The following is a 22,263-nucleotide window of genomic DNA, read 5'->3' as shown; positions in this document are numbered from 1 at the left end:
ATGGTAATAACGACTGATATTGACGGCTAAACCTACATAAAACGATAAAGAAATGACCGCCGAGTGTAACCCAACTAAAGTTATTTATCAACCTAATTGAACACATCTACTTATGCCATCTATATCTAAATCTAGTCACATTCCACCCTTGCCATTGAATTAAAACATGGAAAATACATACGTTGCACTTCTTTTCGTAAACGGTTAATCCACAATAATAAACGCGCTCGTTTACTACTAAACATACATTCATTTATTTGCTAATGATTTCACAACTCAAATCAAGTACTTATCGTAATTGAATGCATCTACCTACCCTATAATCATATTACACACGAACACTGATTTACCTATCTTCAAAATTGATTATATTTAAAAAGCATATACATGATTTAGAAATTCACTGAACTAATGAAATTAAATATCTCAATCCATTTTGCCGTCGTAGTTAAAATAACACTCTCGTACAAGAATCCGACTTGCATTCACAGAGCACAAGAATCGTCATCTCGTTCCACAATGAAGGGTACCCAACGCGATCTATTCAACCTACCCGCTATTCATATATAGAAATAATGATTTTATTTATGGGCAACTCGTTGGTATCAACCAAGCCTACAATCCTACTGATATTAAGCAAACATTGGAGCCTATGAATGAACGAAATATGTATTTTAGGTTTCCTCAAGATATAAAATGATATGCAAATAATTAAGTAGGTATATGAAATTACCGCACCGTAACACGTAGTTGTTTGGCAGCTGACCCACGATGGTTTTGTGGTTTTCAACACGCCCATGGTCCGGATGAAGCTCCTACAGCTTCCCGCCCATGTTGGCCGTATCCACACGCTAAGCTTCCAACGAAGGTGGCAGCTTATACTCGTATCTGCGAACAAGTTCTAATACACGGTTTTCTTATGATTTGCCACTCACAGTGACAATTTAAGAACCTTTAAGACCCGATGCTCGTGAAATGTAGCCCTTTCGACAGCTGCCCGTGGTAGGCTCACACAGTTCTTCACAACCATGGTTCAAGTCAATACGACCCGCGCGTCGCCCATTGCAGTCGCTGTTCTTTTCATATCTCCTGAAGATGGCCGCTAATAGACGTATCTGCAAACAAGCTTAGACACATGGTTTTCCTTACAACCTAACACTCACAGGATTCCTTCTTGACTCGACGCTCTGCTGAAGGCAAAAGATCACGAATCCACTTTGCAGTTCCTTAAATAACCTCGTTCCCCCATGAGAACCCCTCAACCGCCATGTTAATTCAATTCAATTCAAATATACTTTATTCATGTAGGCCTAGCAACAAGCACTTATGAATAGTAAGACAGTATTACATATAATTATCTTAATCTAATTATCAGAGCAATTTATTGATGTTGTAAATATTATTCCATATATAATACTAATGAATATAATTCATAGATCAAATTTAATACTAAAACTTTCACAAAATACAGTCATACAAAAAAAAATGTATAAAAAATACTTGTCTAGATTGTTTCTAGAATAAATTCTAAATGTCAAACAAATATAATAAAAACAACAAAGGAAATACATGCATTGGAATATCCATTTCATCATCATTATTCAAATATAATAAATAATTAATCATTTCGAATCACAATTAATCCCACGTTGTTTTATCATTCATGTAGTCTTGTGTGGTATAATAAGCTTTAGAAATAAGTTTACGCTTTACATGATTCTTAAATTTATTAATTGGTAACTCAGTAATATGGTTTGGAAGTTTATTATAAAATCTCACACAATTACCCATGAATGATTTTTTAATTTTATGGAGCCGAGTGAAGGGCACGGCGAGCTTATGTTTATTTCTAGTATTAATATTATGAATGTCACAATTTTTCTTAAAATCGGCAATATTTTTATGCACATACAGAATATTCTCATAAATGTATTGACAGTGCACTGTCATGATGTCAATTTCCTTAAATTTATCTCTCAGTGAGTCTCTATGGTTCATTTTATATATTAATCCTACTCCTAAGCCCAACCAGAATGCAGAGTTTTGATTGGATAATATTTACTATCCTCGTCTATGATTGGTCACTTTTATTCCCGCGTATTTAGATTGATCTGCCTTACAACAGATGGCATCTCTAAAGATAACATAAATAAATTAAAAGCTTACGAAGTAGTTTATTGTGTTTAATCGATTATTCAATAAACATTACTTAATTTATATTGAAAAATATATTATAAACAAATATTGTACTATGCAATATTATCATGAGTAAACTACCTACTAGTTCAGTTATTCACCGCCAGATGTCAGGTGACAAGTGCGAATATTATGCGCGAAATTCACTCCAAACAAATTCAATAATTTCTAAGAGAGTAAATAAATAAATGTAGATGTCAGTCTGTTACAAAGTGTGCACCTCCTTCCTAAGTAGCGCCATAAGATTCAGATGCAAACTTAACTCAATCGAGTGTAGTGACTACCCCCCCTTCTAGGGGTTGAATTTTTATAGCCTATAACCTGGCCGGGGATTTTCTCGACTGATTAGTACAGTTTGCATCAAATTCCGTTCAGCCGTTTTCACGTGATGCGAGGTTAAATAAACAGACAAACAGACAAAAATTCTAAAAAACTGTTGGAACGTGTTCTGTTATCGATTCTTAGTATCCCCAGCCTACTTTTTTTCGAATATCTTCCATGTACAGACTTTCCACCCCCTTCAGCTTTATTATATGTATAGATCGATTATATATCAACCCTCAATAAACAAGGAACTTCTCGCATAAATGCACAAACCAACATTTTGAATGGTAAACAGCAAGTGAGGTAAAACGATATTTGCTGTACTTATGTTAATCACATAGATAAAATAATCCCTTAAGAGTAACTACTAAAAATAAGACAATGTAAGTGTTTATCTTTTTTTACGAGTTGTTCTTCATCTATATTAATTTTCATTGTGAGCTAGGAATGACTAGAAAATAAAGCATTATTTACTCGTATCTCTAAAACAATACTCCATTGGTAGAATAAATCAGACTTAGGGCGTAAATGGTGAATAAAATGGACAAGTAAACCTAAACAACAGAGTCGTTATTAGTCTGTGAAGACAATTTGTGTCAGCCACGCTAAAATAGACCTTCTTCTTTAAAAAATAGCTTCCATCAAATTTGAGATGATTTCGCCAAATGTCAAAAGTGTGCTCGATGCTCATAGATGACGTTGTTTGGTAGGTATTTGCTTTAAATATTATATTAAGTGATAGCTAGACTTTACAGATAGCCACGATGTATTGCCGGGTCTTGAGTAATTAATGATTAAATGCGTTTCAAGACTAATTCTCTGTTAGCTGCCAACTTTCACGTTAGTTCACTGCATAATAAGCTAACATTATCATTATTACACTTAAAACTTTTCACCATTTTGAAGTTTTACTCTTCTTCTTCCTCGCGTTGCCCCGGCATTTTGCCACGGCTCATGGGAGCCTGGGGTCCGCATGACATTTAATCCCCAGAATTGGCGTGGGCACTATTTTTACGAAAGCGACTGCCATCTGGCCTTCCAACCCAGAGGGTATAAACCAGGCCTTATTGGGATTAGTCTGGTTTCCTCATGATGTTTTCCTTCACAAAAAAGCGAGTGGTAAATGTCAAATGACATTTCGTACATAAGTTCCGAAAAACTCATTGGTACAAGCCGGGGTTTGAACCAGAGACCTCCGGATTGAAAGTCGCACGCTCTTACCGCTAGGCCACCAGCGCCTATGAGGGCAGACGAGCGGCGTAAGGCCGCAGACGAGCGGGGCGGCGGGCGGTACGGCATGCGGCCGCCGTTGTCGTCCATACAATACATATTCGTTCAAGTTTATACATGCTGCTCGCGCCGCCCAGTTCCGAGCGGCGCGAGCAGTGGTTCGCGTGGCACTACACGATCTGTTTTGGTGGCTTGCCGCGACGTCCGTCGCCCCGCTCGCCGCGTGCGTTCAGTCCGCGGCCTAATAGCTGTTGTTTTTTCGCGTTTTTTACTTGTTAGACCAGCAATGTATGGTGAATTGTCATTGACAGGTGATAATTGTCAACATGGTGAAACAGTGGCCTTTTTGCCTCTACCACGATGCATCTGTAAATGTTTTTGATAACTTATTACCTACTTATTCTTGTAACAAGGAATTTCGTTATCTATTCGTACAATACATGTAAGTAAATAATCCAGAGTCCCAGACACTTAGTTAAATGGCTTGTTCCTCGGAACATTATCTAGTAAATGCTTGTCGAATGTAATGTATTGGGCAATTATTTCAAGCACGCGATGAGACAGTGTGGGCTCATACATAAATATTAGGGTGTTAAGGAAAAATAAAAATGTTTTCTGTTCGTGGAGTATGTTAGGGGATATATTTTTTATACAGCAACATTATTTTTATTTCGTTTCAATTAGTTATCTGTCATCAACATTTTATATATCTGAGCCCCTAGTGTAAATTTATTCGATTTCGAAACGTGACGTACGCGTTTGCGTTAAGTCCCATTTAGTATGGGATTTTGACACAGCGCGCCAAGCGGAACGTTTTTGAAACTCAAAATCCCATACAAAATGAGACTTAACGCAAACGCGTACGTCACGTTACGCTATCGAATAAATTTACACTAGGGGTACTGTTTAAATGGGATTTTTGTACCGGTTCAAGGTTCATTGTCATTCGGACCCCAGGCTCCCATGAGCCGTGGCCGGGACAACGCCAGGAAGATGATAATGATTTGTCGACTGTCTAATATAATAACTACCGTTGTCTTTGGGAGTTTTCTGAAAAAGGGTACCCAATTGGCTACTTGACAGTTTTTTGTAAATAATGTCAATCGATCTTGATTTTGCTGAGGATCAAATGTCTATATGGGACTCATGGCATTTAAGCAACACAAAGGTCAGAAATTAGAGTTAGAGTTACTCGACGATTGAAACGCCTCTAACAAAATGATAACCACATCATGTTATCATTTTGTTAGAGGCGTTTCAATCGTCGTCACATTATATAAGTCTGTCCTAAATGTATGGAAGATCAAGGAAATTGCCATTTTGACCCTGAAATATTGCGTTTATGTGTATAGTTGTCATACAATTTATTTTTCAATAAAATGTATGGAATCGAATGGTACCATTTTTTTTTTCTATTTTTGAAGGCCAAAAAAAAGCTTTAAAACCGTGAAAGAATTATTGAAATATTCCACTACCGAGAGGTACGGCTCATTACCACGTTGTAATTGAATTTAAACCTAAATAATATTAGTGTAAGGTCGAGCTTTTAACGTAGGTGTAGATTCGTACTCATAAGTATTGTTAAGTCAATTTTGTATTTTATAATAGATTATAATTGGTATTTAGTTCTGATTTTAAAATTTATTGCGGTTTTGATAATGACGATTCATAAGATTGTACGATTTCTAATTAATCCGTTGCGCCTTTTTGACTAGTCTACCGAAAATAAGTTCTTATAATTTTTCTAGACATTGGAAAAAGGTATAATTACCTAAAAATAATTTGACCCAATCTCTCGAGAAACTTGTCTGCTGCATTTTTTCAGAGGGAGGATTATTTACTCTAAAATTAGCCGTATTGTTCAATTGGGTGCGCCGAGTGAAAAACGCCCCAATTCTATGGCATAGTGATGCGAAATTGAATTTGAATTAATTTACTTCGCTCGGTTAAGTGCTGGAGATATCATAGTGAAAAAATAACAGTATGATTTGACACAAATCAATATAATAGAGACACGCATAGTTCACAAGGAGTTTCGAGCCCATAAAAGCTAATACGGCGTCCGTTTGTTATTAAGGCGGGCTACATTTGAGATACCTACACTGATCAATTTGAACGTAGACTTATATCAGAATGAAATCTACGAGTAACTGATGTCATTCAGTTATAGTGCATTTCGCTTGTACTTGCCCGTAGAGTATTGACGCAGGCGAGACGCGCCAATACTATATATTATTGTCATGTTATTAAAGGTTAGATTTGACAATTCTGCGCGTCATTGTCAGTGATCGGAACTATGGGAGTAAAACTTTAACAAAACTTATCAAGCGGACGTAAAAAGAGTGCTTATAGCCTTAAACATATTTGAATATCTATGAATGTAAATATTTTTATGGCTGTAAGTACTATACTATTGCTATCCATATGGACATGAATATTTTTAGGGCTGTATGCACTATTTTATGTCCGCTTAACAAGTTTTGTTAAAGTTTTACTCCCATAGTTCTGATCACTGGTCATTGTGGATGACACGAAATATAAATAACATAATTCAAATATCATTCTAATGTCAGTGCATGTTCGAACTAGCCTGACAGGGTAACACCAAAATACTTTGATAAAAAATGGAATAGGTAGGTAATATTTTTGTTACTTACACATATTTCACAAAATGTAATTAAAAGTACAATCGTTCACAAAACGTATATTTTCAAAATAGTCTCCTTCAGCTTTGATAAATAAACCAAAGAGCCTTCACCTGAGCGACAACCACTTTGACAAGTGTCATGACAAAAGCAGATGCAGTCTATACCAGCATTATTGCAGCGCGATATTACTGTCGACAGCATTACTGCCGCTAATATCATGAATCCGGGCAGCAACATTAACTGCATTGATGGTGGTGGCAGTAAATGTCGCGCTGCAATACTGAAGCAGTAATACAGCCGACTGCTTTGCAGCAGGAAACGTCATAACGGTAATTTTATCGTGACATTTATATTAAAAAGACGTTTACTGAGGTGAAGAGAGTTGTTACACGTAGTGTCAAAAGAATTCAACGCTATGTTTGTCCAACAGCAGTAACCTACTTCTCACTTTTCACTATGGTTTAAATATAAATTAAATGCGACGCTTTAAATGCCTGACTGGAAAATAATTCATCCCGTAATATTTTAAGAGACGATCAAGATAATTTTTAGCGAGCCGGACATTTGGAAGCGGCATCCATTTATGAATTAATCCCCTTCATTGAAGTTAATCTGGATAATTACAGGACAAGAAATTGTCATTTATTTGTGGGATTAAAAAGGAGACAGAACGTGCACATCTTTCGTTCAAAAGATTGCAAAGTGTACATGGTACACCCACAAATCTGCGATTTTTCTTCAGTTTTTGGTCGCAAAATTTTAAATTTAATTATGGTTGAAGTTCTTGCCATAAATAAGTAGCTAATAAATTTATTTACATTTTTTATATATAGCTTATTGCAGTATTTTATGGAGAAAAATACACTAAAATCATAGGTATTTGACCCAAATATTTATTTCTGAAAGCGCCCGTCTTTGCCCAGATTGGCCTTGGTAAAAATTTCAAATAACTGTAGGTATATCCAAAGCATTACTGTTGGAAAATTACTGCTGCACGATAACGTGACCGATATTACTGTCGATTTCCTTGAAGATAAATTAAGTAGAGTAAGACCAAGATAATTCTGCAACGATAGAAAAGACTGTGCAACTGTTTTTTTTAATAATACGTAGGTGGCAAACAAGCATACGGCCCGCCTGATGGTAAGCAGTATTCGTAGCCTATGTACGCCGGCAACTCCAGAGGAGTTACATGCGCGTTGCCGACCCTAACCCCCTCCCACCCCTCGTTGAGCTCTGGCAACCTTACTCACCGGCAGGAACACAACACTATGAGTAGGGTAACTGTTATTACAGGGTGTTTATTTAGTCACCTGCAATAATTCACGGGGTTGATGTATAGGTCAAACTGAGCAACTTTTACTATGGGATCGCAAAAAAAATTGACTATTTCATACATTTTGGCTGCCTGACCTTGACATTTTCTAAGGGAGAGTATTTTTATTTCGCGATTTCGGGGTTCATTTACAATCCCTCTGATGTTGCAGGTGTCCATGGGCGGCGGTAATCGCTTACCATCAGGTGATTCGTAAAAAAAGAATATAAACAATATATTCAGCCCCTAAATTATTGCAGGTGACTAAATAAACACCTGTAGGTATACATCATAATTTCATAAAAGTTTGACGTTTAACACTTCAAAATTGCTATTTTACTGTTACACTGTGCTCAGTCTGGGCTATCAAAATCGTTGCAGACTTATCTTGGTCTAACTGTAGCTGTCGTTGCGCTATTCAGTTTCGATTAAAACGATCAATCCGTCGCTCAGTTTATCAAGGAGACTGACAGTGTCATGCCTACGTCAATACTGCAGCAGTTAACTATAGCTAAAGTCGAAACCGTAGGTAATATTACTGCAGTTGTAATCCGAACTCAACTTTTTAGGTGACATTCAATTTCAATTTATCTATTCAACAGACAAATAGTAACATTTAAGATTTAAAGCTAAGTGTTAGTAGAACAAAAAAAAAGGCGAACAGTACAGCAAAAAAAGAATCACCTGGTAGCGGTCATGACACACTCAAAATGTCGCACAGTAGGTGAGTCGTATCGGCCCGCTACAGTAGCCAGGATGGGGTTGGAGCCGACCTGTACTTCTTCGTATTATGGCATAGTAGTCATCCGTGCGAGCTTGTGCAAACATGCCTGTGCGCTGCAGAAACGGGGCAGCCCCAACAACATCCTGATTCAGATAGTAACTGCAGCTGCATTACTGTCGCGGCAGTATTGCTGCAGCATTAACACGGGCGTTGTAACTGTCAATTTACTTGATAAAATGAGTGATGGATTGAACGTTCTAATCGCGGCAGGAATGCGGCAGCGAACGTCATTCATTTCACAAGGTAATAAAATTAACAGTGACGCCCGCGGATAAGCCGCAGAGTAGTAATTCTTCTGTGGTCGCATTGTGATGGTCACCTTTCAAAACACACTTGCAGGGCCATTAGTTCTATAATGCATCTTTAAATAAAATGACATTTCTCTTTGAACGTGTCACCTTAATGTTCCTTTTTTGTCACCATATGCTTGGCAACAAAGAAGACAAACTGCATAAAGTCCATCGTAAAGCGCTCTCAAAGATTTATTACACCAGAGACGCGAGTAAAGCACACTTAATCTTTACGATGTCTTATATCAGCATAACGACTCGGCCCGCGCACTACCGTGCACCCCACATCAAAATGTAATCAGGACGGTTCCATAACGTTTAGGTTGCTACAGATTATGTTACAGAGGATTCACTGTAATAAAAATGCACCGAATACCGGCTTTGATCTGTGGTTGTAAAATGACGTTAGTAAAATCCCGTATGTTGGATTTCGTGTTTTACTCTACTAATAAAATTGAAGCTTTGAAATCTTTTGGAGACGAGCTCAATTTAGATAATCAATTTTAAATAAAACCGAAATGACTAACATTCGATTGTAATTTTTTTAATGATGGCAAATTGAGCAAGTTCTTAGAATTGTTACTCGGATTTTTGTTTTATAATATGAAATACCAACTAAATTACAGAGTACAGTACTAGCAAGTAAGGAATTAATCTGTCAAAGTATATCAACCAAACGAATGTTACTCTTATCTGCTATATCCATATCCCCGTTTATACAAGTTACTGCGTTACCAATCATTTATTGTAAGATTGATACGCTCTCAATCAGGCTCTAGCAAATCCTACAGTTACATAGTTTTCTTTGATAATAACGACATCTCTCGGATAATTTGAACAACAAACTAAAACTTGTTTTCAAGATTACACCTAAAGAATTTTCTGTTAAAATATAATCTGCGATACTTCCCTACCAAATGTAGGGTAACCTTATTACGCATTCAGGTAGTGTATTTTAAAAGGATATTGTTTAGATGAAGCACAAGTAAATAACAATCAGTTTTAGGCTCTTTTGTCTAGGAGTTTAGGTCTAAAACGGCTAAGTAAAATCATGTTTGGGAACGGATTAGGCAGTTACATTGAATCTTGATGTTTGGGAAATGGTAAATGTAAGCAGAAATGGTTAATATATACCCACCAATGATGTTGATGTAAAGCATAGTCCAAGTTACAATTTGCCGCAAAAAAGTATAAATTAACATACACTGTTGATTCACGAATGCTGGCATGACATCTATGTCGATATACTCAGAGCCACGATGGGGGGCGAAACTGATCCTTTCGGGCATTCTCGGCTCCATTCGGCTCAGCATTGCTCCGAGCAATTATTAGGGTTGGCACAACTTGACGTCCCTTTGCGTGCACAACCACAGATTAGATACTTAATGACTTGAATTTTGACAACCCTAAATAGCCGAAAGGGACAGTGCCCTATATTAGAAAGAGACAGCATGATTCGCCCCTGAATCGCAGTGAAACTTCGGTTTTGTAGGAGGTCTTATCTGTACGGCAGTTTTATTTCTTATTCTGTGCCACCATTTCATTGGTTAATGAGATACATACATATCTAGATATTTTCATTCAATTATTTATTCCATTCACGCCAGCTCTTCTGAATCGACCTGTACACACTACATACTGTTAACACATAAAAGGCACCTTTCGGATTCTGAATAGAAACAGTACATTATGCGGGCTGTACACACTCGTCGATACACCCCGAGACAGTACGAGAACGAGTGTATACATACTGCTCCCTTCTGGTCTCCCTGTTCCTTACCTTGTTCTTCAGTTTGTCACAATAAATAATAGTACTACCGTAAAGAAAAGCAACTTCCTATGAAACCGAAGCTTGACAGTGATTTAGGGACGAGTCATGCTGTCCTTTTCTAATGGTACTATCCTTTCGGTTATTTAGGGTTGTCGAAATTCAAGCCATTATCTTATCTGTGGTTGTGCACGCAAAGATACGTGAAGTTGTTGTGTGTTCGGAGCAAAGCTGATCTGAACGGAGCCGAGAATTCCCGAAAGGATCAGTATCGCCCCCCTGAATTAAGATATTAAATCGTGACAACATCATTAGGGTTTAGTGGAAACTTGGAACAAGAAACTATTATAACTTTGTTATGACAACGGGCTATTCCTAAAGCTTGGCAAGCACAGGCGACTAACTCATAGCGTTATTCATAAATGCGCTACAAGCCTCAATTACCTACTCGTAGCTATGAATCGTTTGTCTTGTTGTTTATTGTTTATTTATTTAATAATTAACTTACACTGGTATACCAAGCATGTAAGTTACTATAAACTTAGTTTAACAAGAAAAAAAGTCAAGAAACTCGGCGGGACACATCTTTTTAAAACATAACCTACATCTTATAATTAATATGCATTAAAATACAATGTAAAGTACTAAAATTTAAAGAAGACATATTACATAATATAAAAAATATATACAATAAAAAGAATGGACCAAAGTCTGTCCCAATTGTTTATTTTTTATGTACATCACTCCCCCTCACCTGAGAGCTCACGATCGTCGCTCGATGATAATGGCATATGTATAAATTGTTACAGATCAGTCACTGTCACACTAGTGCACGATTGTTTTACTACTTCTAATCGCTTGTGCTCTCTAATGGCTCCTCTACACGATGGCCCAGCGTAGGCCAGTCCAAGGGACGCATTTATGCGTTAGAGGGAGCAAGTGATATTGCTATCTCATTTTACCGCATAGCTGCGTCCCTTAGACTGACCTACGCTGGGCCATCGTGTAGAGGAGCCCTAAGAAATTGGAATATAGCTCCTATAACCATCAAGCATAATGATGTAGCCTTGACATGGCGTCCTATATTTTTGTAATAATGCCGATTTTGCAGGTTATTCGTTACACTTTTCGCTCGACTCATTTTGTTTGATGGTGCACCTTTTGTTGTACAGTGGCAGAAGTTATTAAGCGGACGAAGCGTTTTCTTCACAACAAAAGTGTGTGTAAATAATATTGAAAACTTCGCCGTCTAGTTTTGCTGCTGACTATATGAGTATCTGCTGAAATCTTTTTACAAGCTTTTATGCTGAAATTTTTGCCAAAAATTTATTCCTAAATTTTTTTCACTGTAGCAGTCAAATTCTTCCTTAGTTGAATATTCAGTTTTCAAAAAAAAAAATACAATGCGACACTAAATAAAGTCAATAACCAGAGATATTCACTTATAATTTTTTTCACGTAGCCTGGGTACGGTGACATCTGTCATCTCCATAAAATTTACAACGTCTATTAGACGGTTTTTATCTATAGTGCAATTCGTGCATTTTTTCATACAGTTGTCTGTCGGCGGCGCGGCTGTGTAACGATAGATATGAATACGTTAACACACACTGTATAAAAGACGATTTTTTGTTTGCCATGGCACGTGCCTGACTAGCTAAATATATAGTAGATATAAACCGACCTCAAAACGTGAAAATGCTTTAATATTACAAAGAAACAAAAAATTCCAACACAGTCTTATTTTACAGATCGATAAAGTATGGCATGTTCTTTTTTGCCCGGTACATGTCATATAGTGAATGTTGATGGTTCGGCGCATTTTCACTTTTTCTGAACGAGCGACGATACAAAATTCAGATGAACAATGTCCCTGTCGTTGTCTTTTTTGCTACTGTCATGGTATAAAGGAAGACATGGTCTCGTCTTTCTTCATATTACAAAATTAGTAAACCAGCATACAGCTTTTTACAACCGAATCCCAAGATTTAGCTGAAACACTTTGTTTTATGTCCTGGGAGGACTGTCCCGCTTTATCACAAAGTTTAACTTCACTGATGATGACCAAATGAATATCAAATGACATAGTATGAGCCGTGGTTCGAATCACTGACCTTGGCAAACGCTAGGCTTAACAGTTAAGTATCTCTATTCATGATATATTTTGTCCAACAGGAGTAAAGTAGCAGCCCTCCTACTGGACAAGCACCTGCAGATCAACGGCATCTCCATGGGCGAGGTGATGCGAGAGAGACAGAGCATACAGATGCAGCCCGCTTGCAGCAACAAGATGAAGAGAGAAAGAAAAGCGGCCAGGACTCTGGGCATTATCATGTCTGCATTCTTGGCTTGCTGGCTACCTTTCTTTTTATGGTAAGCTTACTGAAAGAAAAATTTTGAACTTTAAAAATTTTCTATATTTCTGTCAGAATTTCTGACGCCAAAATCTAAAATCAATAGCTTCAATAATCAGTTTGTTTTATTATTGATCAGTCCACTGCGGACTCTTGTTGGCAAAGTTTTTCTTAACCTACACGTGTGATTAAACCTCTTCCGTAGTCCAGCAATATGTAAGAAGCTCTGACATGGCCAGTAAGAGTTTACCCGCAGTATCCTTCCAGTATCAAGCAGTTAACGTCTTTCTGCTGTGAAATTACTGAATTAATTAACCATCGAAACAAAGAGATTAAAATAAAAGTGGCCTTAAGTTCTATTAATACAATCACTGCCAGCGCAAGCTACGCACTACGAGCGTAGCCGATAACACGGGAAAATCCGCATGTAGCGAAAAGCTCCTACTAACATAGACCTCGTCTAGCGGGTCGCTGGCAGTGAATGTGTTAAGGTACGATTGAGACCCAAAACCTGTCAATCACCAGTATCACCATTCACCACCCCAGGATTTGAACCCAAGTCCATTGTTTTGGTTGGTAGCTACTATCGGCTTAGCAGACTAAAGGTCCGGGTCCGGCCGAGGCGTCCGACACTTCAGTTTTCTATAGAATGTATCACACAATCACCGATCACCCGTCATAGAAAGCGAAATAAATTAAATTGATCATCTTTGTACCATGTTCTAATAAATAAACATTTGTATTTATAATGTCGAAAGCCTCGGTCTGGACCTGGACCGTTCTAGCGTGAATCATCTTTAAACCGGTGGTGTTGGTTGGTTTTAAATTAATAAATAAATATTATAGGATATTCTTACACAGATTGACTAAGCCCCACAGTAAGCTCAAGAAGGCGTGTTCGTTGTTTGTTGTGTGTTGGTTGGTTTTGATAATCATTATTCTTCAACAGGTACTTAATAACAGCGCTCTGCGGTGAAGCGTGTCCCTCGCCCCCATCGGTGGTGGCGGGCATGTTCTGGGTGGGCTACTTCAACTCTGCGCTCAACCCGCTCATCTACGCGTACTTCAACCGCGACTTCCGCGCCGCCTTCCGCAAGACGCTGGACTCTTGCTGTAGGTCAGTCCCCACCCAACGTGTTTACCTACTCATTAGTCTTAGTTTCCGTCATATCATCTAGAAATGTTATTCCTGCTGTAACTCCCGTTCTCAATCTGAGCATCCAATGTCATACCGATCATCGGCGCCGATAAAGGTACCGTTCAGATACACCAGCATTACTGCTGCAATCGATATTGCAGCGTGACATTCCTGCCGACTGCATTGCTGCCGCAAATGCCATAAATTTGGGCAGAAACTTCGATTTAGACATTTGCGGCAGTGACACAGTCGGCAGAAATGTCGCACTGCAATACTACAGCAGATATGCATCCAACTGCATTGCTGTAGGAAACGTCAAAAAGGTCATTTTGTCGAGAAATTTGGAATTAATTTTACGTTGCAGTCGACAGCATTACTCAAAATCAATATGTTGATGTCCGGATTGTGAACATTCGCAGCAGCACTGCAGTCGGCAGTAATGTTGCGTTGCATTACTGCTAGAGTAATGCTGGTGTCGTCTGAATACGAACGGTACCTTAACGCTCTGGCTCTGACGCTGTCGGCATTATTCTAAAACGATCCCTGAACATCATACGTATATATGAGCCCGTCAGCGCCGACGGTCAGCGCGACATTTAACCCATACTAAGTATTTATACATTTATGGCCTCCACCATATTCCATCCAGATGCGTACTCTGATTTAAAAAAAGGCTACTCCGTAAGACCTTTTACCTTTGCAAAGATTACGCCTTGATTCGTCCACTATCACCACAACAAAATAATTACGTCGCCACGCTTAAACAATCTTATACCTTTAAGCGAGCAATTCTTGTATATATATATATATATATATATATATATATATTTCTGTGATCTCGAAAACGGCTCTAACGATTTCGCTGAAATTTGGTATATGGGGGTTTTTGGGGGTATACAATCGATCTAGATTAGTCTTATGTTTGGGAAAACGCGTGTTTTCGAGTTTACATGCGTTTTTCTTTCGACGCAGAATATGGTCGCTAATTTCGTGTTGCCAGCCACTGTCCGTCAGGCCCAGCGGGTTAAGACGCGGACTGCTAGAAACGAGTGTTACGGGTTCGAATTTCGCCCGGTGACTAACTTTTGTTTTTTTATATATATTCAAGTTTATACATATATATTTTTAATTTTTATTGTTTTAGACAAGTTTAATTTAGTCCCGGGTACTTTATATTAATTTCGGTATGGTAGGTAGTTTGAGCCCCAAGGAAGGATGTAGGATAGTTAGACGAAGTTGCGGCCAGAAGCTATTAAAATGACATAAACCCCAAAAATATTCCCTAACAAGACAGAAAACGAGCACATACACCGTGGGCCAATTAAACCCGACAGATTTCAAAGGTGTATTCTTGACCGCATTTGGAGACTAAAATGTCATACAATGTTTTCTGAAATCGGTCTTGTTTTAGAGATAATGACAATTTCTGTGAAAATTTGTTTCTTTTATAACTTAGTCAAAAACGCCTTTTTAGCTGTGACGCTGCCACTATGTGACTTGGTTTAGACATAACTACTGACAGATATTAAAGTTTTAAAGTAAACTCGCAATTTTCGTCTGTAAATAAAAAAAAACTTTACTTATTCGTTGTAATGATTTTTTTTCACCAAGGTGTAAAAATAAATAACGTGTCGTGTGCAGAAAACGCAAAACGATTTTTTTTTCGGCAAAAAAAAAAAAATATTTTTGGCGAATTAGGCCAAAACTCATATAACATTTTTTGCTCCTTAATGACCTCAGGAATGCGTGGTTAAAATCTGTCGGGTTTCATTGGCCCACGGTGTATAAAACGATGTATTATAAAGTCCGAAACTCGTAATCTTAAACAACAGCCTGTTACAGTCAGGATTACCCACTTCCCTGACATTTACAGTCTCGTAAAAGGATATAAAGGGACATAAAAGGATTTGCAGGGAACTGTCAACCGCTTAGACCGTGAAAGGATTAAGATCCGATATAGACGGAGAGCTGGCCTCGGAAAATGGTTCACATCTTCGAGAGCAGCGAAACAGTTTCCTAATTATCTGCTATCGTTTCCTGGGAAAGTTCATGGAGCCAGATATCTAAAAATAAAAAAAATGTGTTCGGCAAGTAGGACTCTTCTACGAGTCAATATTACATTTACAGAGACACTATATAGTGACATAAAAAATAAATAGCATCATTTATAAATACAACAGCCCATGCCTGAGTAAATATTAGATTATAATAATCTTAAAATAAATAATTAAGTACTACAATATGACAGAGATGTATATTGTACTCGTAGTATTGTACTTAATCTAAATATCAAAACTGAATGGTTAATATGGTCTGGCAGCTGTTCATTGGTGAAAGTCAGATAATGCAGATGACTTGAAAGATGCAAGTTTTCGAGCTCTGGGTTTGGTGTACCTACTTGTAGTATCGCGTTTCTGTTGGTGAAACAGGTACATACCAAGTCCGCGATTTTTGTTACCGCAATAATGCGTAATGTTGTTTATCCTATTGATACGAGTAAAATATAGGATCGACCTTCTATGAATAAGACAAGTTCGGGAGTGTTCTCGTACTTTGGCATTCCTTTTTAGAAAAGAGTTGCTGGCCTTCCTACCCTCACCGATGAACAGCTGCCAGACACCTAGATCTAGTAATAATTATAGTTATGAAGACTAAACTGATCGGTTTCGTTGCTATTATTATCCTGTACCATTTTTCGAGGCTAGCTCGTCGTCTATAAGATCCGATATAGATAATCCAAAATAGGAAGCGATATTGCTTTCTTCAATTTGTCTTCAGTTTTGGGAGAAAATTAAAACGAAATTGTGTTTTTGAGGAACCGCTCCAATATCAGGTGTTTCGTAGGTATAGCCGTACAAATAAAAATATTAATCCAGATAAAACACGCGATTTTGATATAAAAACTTTCTTCAGATATGTTTTTAATTAACTTAATGCATATTTTTTTTAAGATATCAATTCTACTTCCCGTGAGATTCAAATGGTTCTCATAAACTTGATATTTATTGTACCTCATCAGAAACTTCCTAATTGCGAGAGTTAATGCGAAGTAAAAACGCCTAGCATACCTATAAAAAGCGCGCGCCCTGTGACGTCACACCACATATGACTACATTTTGACGATAACATATGCAAGAGAATATGCATGGGAGCCTGGGGTCCGCTTGGCAACTAATCGCCATAATTGGCATAGGCACTAGTTTTTACGAAAGCGACTGCCATGTACCTTCCATCCCAGAGGGTAAACTAGGCCTTATTGGAATTTAGTCCTGTTTCCTCACGATGTTTTCCTTCACCGAAAAGCGACTTGTAAATATCAAATGATATTTCGTACATATAGTTCCGAAAAACTCATTGGCACGAGCCGGGGTTTAACCCGCGATCTCCGAATTGAAAGTCGCACGCTCTTACCGCTAGGCCACCAGCGCTCTCTGCTGTTAATATAAGTGTTTAATATATTTAGGCATAAAAAAAATGTTTAAATCTGAATATCTTTATAAAAGGTTACAAAATATTACCCATTATTGGATTCTATTCGTGTTGTTGAATGGGTTTATTGAATAAATTATATACTTAAAATACTAGCCCATTGGCAAAACAGTTCAAAAAACCTTTTATGTGAGAAGCTACTAAAAACAGTAAAAACTCATCATCTTCCTCACATTGTCCCGGCTTTTTGCCATAGAATTGGCATAGGCACTAGATTTTAAAATCAAAAACTTCTACACGTTTAAGACGTTATTCATAAATGTTTGTCAAGTCTAACAAATTGATGATAATCGTTTGTCGAATTATCCTACCCGTCCGTCATTTTGGCATTTATGTTAGAAAGAGACAAATTTTAACAGTGGTTTGTAAGAGGATGCTAAGATTATCAATAAGGTTAGAAAGTGATTCTTAGACATGTCTTTAACAACGTACCAAAAAGACAAATATCTAATAAAATCTAAACTTGATTTTTTAACTTACATAAACGAACACTTTTTTTGATTTTCGTTTTTATTTCGTTGCCTCAATATTTTCGGTGTTATTCGCCAAATATTGCTCTGCTCGGAGTTTCTTTTGTTCCTCTCAATGAAAAGGAAGCAACAGGTTTGGCCTACTAGTTTTGCAAATACGGTTATGTGAAAAGCTTTCATGTGGCATACAAAGTTGAAATGCTATGCGTACAGTCAGACGTTAAAAATTGTCTGCACACGCTCTTATTCCTTCAACAATAAAAATGAATTCTGAATATTTAGATATATGTACATATCACTTAGATAAATGCATAAAATAAATCAATTCATATTTGGGGGTCAATTTTACAAAGATTGACCTGTTCCGTGTTCCATCTACCTCAAAACTAAGCAAAGCTTGTACTATGGGTACTAGGCGACGGTATACATACTTATAATATATAAATACATACAGTCAAGTTCATAAATATGTATTGTATTCCTTATTACAATAAATTAAGGGAAAGAAATGTATACATATTTATGAACTCGACGGTACTTATACAATACATAGGTAACATTCATAACTCAGGAGCAAGTTTTCGTGATAAACTCACAAATGATTGCCCTTCACGGGGATTCGAACCTGGGACCTGCTGCTTTGTAGGCAGGGTCAGTACCCACTAGGGCAGGAGGCCTGTCTGACATACTTTAAGGTCTCCTGAGACTCTCTTTGTCAGATCTTTGAAGAGCATCCAGATTTCTATAACCAAGGATCTCAACGTCATAATTTTTTATTTTATTTTATACTACGTCGATGGCAAACAAGCATACGGCCTGCCTGATGGTAAGCAGTCTCCGTAGCCTATGTACGCCTGCAACTCCAGAGGAGTTACATGCGCGTTGCCGACCCTAACCCCACCCCCCTCGTTAAGCTCTGGCAACCTTACTCACCGGCAGGAACACAACACTATGAGTAGGGTCTACATAGTGTTATTTGGCTGCGGTTTTCTGTAAGGTGGAGGTACTTCCCCAGTTGGGCTCTGCTCTAGATCTGGAATGACATCCACAACAAATTGAACATGTACTGATTGTCCCCAGATCGCTATGTGGTGACATGCCCCACCGCCACTGCTGTCCGCGGCGCCGCGAGCACCACCACTCCAACGTGTCATCAGACATCCATATGAACAACTGTGTCAAGTCAACTTCAGCTGACCTGTTGAGGGCTGTGCCTGCATCATCTTCTAGGCCAGATGAGTGCGATTAACAACCTTAAAGTGGAAGCAATAAGGATGGCTTCAACATTCAAAAGTCTTCAGACATCCATATGTACAACTGAGTCAAGCTGTGGTGTCTAGTCAACTTCAGCTGATCTGTTGAGGGGCGTGCCCACTTCATCGTCTAGGCCAGATGAGTGCGATTAACAACTTAAGTGTAAGCAATAAGGATGGTTTTAACTCTTCAAAGTCTTCAGACAACCATATAAACAACTGTGTCAACTTCAGCTGACCTGTTGAGGAGCGTGCCCGCTTCATCTTCTAAACCAGATGAGTACGATTAAAAACCTTAAAATGTAAGCAATAAGGATGGTTTTTAACACAACAAATTCTTTAGACATCCATATGAATAACTGTGTCATGACCAACTGTGTTGTCCACCTCAGCGGACCTATTGAGTTCAGTACCCCTAGTGTAACTTTGATCGACATCATAACGTGATGAACGCGTTTGCGTTAAGTGTCATTTTGTATAGGATTTTGAGTTTCCAAAACGTCCCGCTTGGCGCGCTCTTTCGAAATTCAATACAACATGAGACTAAACGCAAACGCGTACGTCACGTTTGGAAGTCGAATTTATTTACACTAGGGGTACTGGAAGCCAGTTCAAACTTGCATTTTGACAGCAAAATGATATCTAATTGCAAGACAATCAAATTCGTTCGTAACCTTTATCCGTATCTACATGTGTTAGAGTGCCCGAGATGCACGGGCGAATGATAACAACACGACATCATTTAGATGCAATTTTAATGTCTTTTAAGTTTGAATATGCCTCCGGGCCATTAACAACATTAAGGTGAAGGTAATAAAGGTTGTACATACCATCAATCCAATGTCGTCAGACGTCTAAGAGCAAAACTGTGTCGAGTCCTCCTCATCCGATCCCCTGAGTGCGATTTAAGGACTATAAACAGCAGAGGTTGTGATTTATTTGATGGATTTCCAATAGGGATATTATGGGTTTTGATTGTAATTAAATTATTACACACCATGCCCGAAATAAACCATAGACAATTATTGGAACAACGGACTGTGTTAGTTTTTTTACACAAATTATATTTATAAATCGAATTAAAATAAAACCACAAAGAGTATAGTTATTTTCACCGATATGTTGTTTATAACTATATCTGTTTTATTTCAATATCTTATCGTTTTGAGAATCCGAAAAAAAGCTTAATTAACTTGTCAATAAAAGCCCTATTGCAACACAAATACACTTTCCTATCCAAAATTAGTCAAACTGACAGTCTATTTAAGTATGTTTTACCAGAAATATAAATGACAAGGCAAACAAATGTGAATTAAAAGTGATTTTAATTCATGAATAGCAATATGATTACGTTACAAACCGGGTGTGTATTCAGTACCTATATAAATACACACCCAGTTTATATATTATAAATTCTGGATACGAGCGAATGTTTTCTCAGGCTCATCGTTCAAGACAGATAAGAGAAACTTATCTATTTTAAAGGTAGGATAGCTTGAATATTCTCAGAACACAGCCAGATAAGCTTACAGATTACGTACAGTTTTGGCATATGTATCATGAACAAAAATGAAAAATAAGGTTATGATCCGTTTGCTGATTTTAACACATCTAAGGCATCTTTTGCATTGAACCAGAACTTGTAAACATCCTTCTTGGCATTTGTTCAAAGTAGTCATTCACACTTGGTACTTCTTTTATCGAATCATTTCGAATGATGAATTCGCCCTCTAGAAACTAAGGAAAGTAAGCTACAAAAGACAAAAACCAAGATTGTCACTGTGAAATCGTAAGTTTTCTCCTGTTACCTTCAAGCTGTTGCCATTTCTTTGTCTAAGCAAATAGGGACTTTAGCGTTGAGTGGCAAGGTTAAGTGTCGTTTGTCTAAAAACCCTGTAATGAGACTTGCACTCTATGCAAAGGACGTAGCATACTTTTTCCTTTAAATGAGATATAAACGTCGATTTTCAAGGAAAATGGAACGTTAAACTTCAGACATAAAGTTGAGAAATGAGTGTAGGATATTCAAATAAATAATGTAGGTGTTTTCGATGTGGCAGTTGAAAAAGATGTGTACTTAAGTATGGATGGCGTGATTCAGATTTGTGAATATTGAAATCCTATTTTTGTAATAAAACGTAGCGATTTATTGGACAAGTGAAATTGTGATTTGTGTGTGATGGTAGAAAAGGGTTTGACAATTATGTCAAACCATTCCTTTTTTGATGTAGCAATAATTGACAATGGTCTTAATCGCAGCAACAGATTATTACCGTTATTATAGATTTCTATTACAAATAATGTGCTGGGTATTTGAAGCCCATTACATTTTTTTTATTAAGGGTATTGATCTTCGTTATTTGAAACGTCTTTATTTTTAATCGCAATTTTACCAAAGAAATAGTTATTTGTACAACAAGAGAGCAAAGTTTTATATTTCTTCGAGTGCTTGTTTTGAGTCCCGTGCAAGCCAAAGATTCTATAATAGATTCACGAGCGTAGCGAGTGAATCTAATTTAGAATCTTGAGCGTAGTAAGGGACTCAAAAGCGCACGAGATGTAAATAACTTTGATCTCGTGTAGTACACAAAATTTTTCACGTCAGTCAGCCATCAAAAAATACAACCTGAAAAAATGTAATCCAGACGGACGGATCACTATTTCACTCATGTTTTCTGAAGGTATTCTAACAATTAACTTTAATTACCGCAATAAAACAAAACGAAAGAAATTTCAATAAAATAATACGAAATAAATAATGAATTAACCAAAAGGCCCAAAAAGAAAAGCACTCTTGTTGACTATACAATAATGTAATAAATTCAATAGAGGTACAACTGTTATTGACAGTTCAATCGACAACTTTTTTTTGTAAAAAAAAAACTTTGTGAGATCCGGTCCGAATTGCGGATACTACTATTTGTCAACTATAGTAGAGATCGTTAAAAGTAGTTAAGTAGAAATATTTACTGCGTAACAATTGCGTAAATTTGTATAAGTTCAT

The 22,263-nt window shown here is 37.5% G+C and overlaps 1 protein-coding gene across 1 annotated transcript in view; it reads left to right on the top strand.

The window, feature by feature from the left end:
- The window catches only part of LOC133529450 (octopamine receptor beta-1R-like), a 42,210-nt gene extending 22,547 nt beyond the window's left edge, over positions 1-19,663 (top strand). Inside the window, exons 2-4 of the mRNA XM_061867155.1 lie at positions 12,731-12,928; positions 13,859-14,026; positions 19,087-19,663. Coding sequence (XP_061723139.1) covers positions 12,731-12,928; positions 13,859-14,026; positions 19,087-19,255 — 535 coding nt within the window. The 3' untranslated portion in view covers positions 19,256-19,663. The remainder of the gene's footprint in view (positions 1-12,730; positions 12,929-13,858; positions 14,027-19,086) is intronic.
- The last annotated feature ends 2,600 nt before the right edge of the window (positions 19,664-22,263 follow it).

The sequence above is a fragment of the Cydia pomonella genome, chromosome 21 (genome assembly GCF_033807575.1).
Source record: "Cydia pomonella isolate Wapato2018A chromosome 21, ilCydPomo1, whole genome shotgun sequence".
NCBI classification, from domain to species: Eukaryota; Metazoa; Arthropoda; class Insecta; order Lepidoptera; family Tortricidae; genus Cydia; species Cydia pomonella.
The sequence above is the reverse complement of the archived record's forward strand: the minus strand, read 5'-3'. Positions and strand labels throughout refer to the sequence as shown.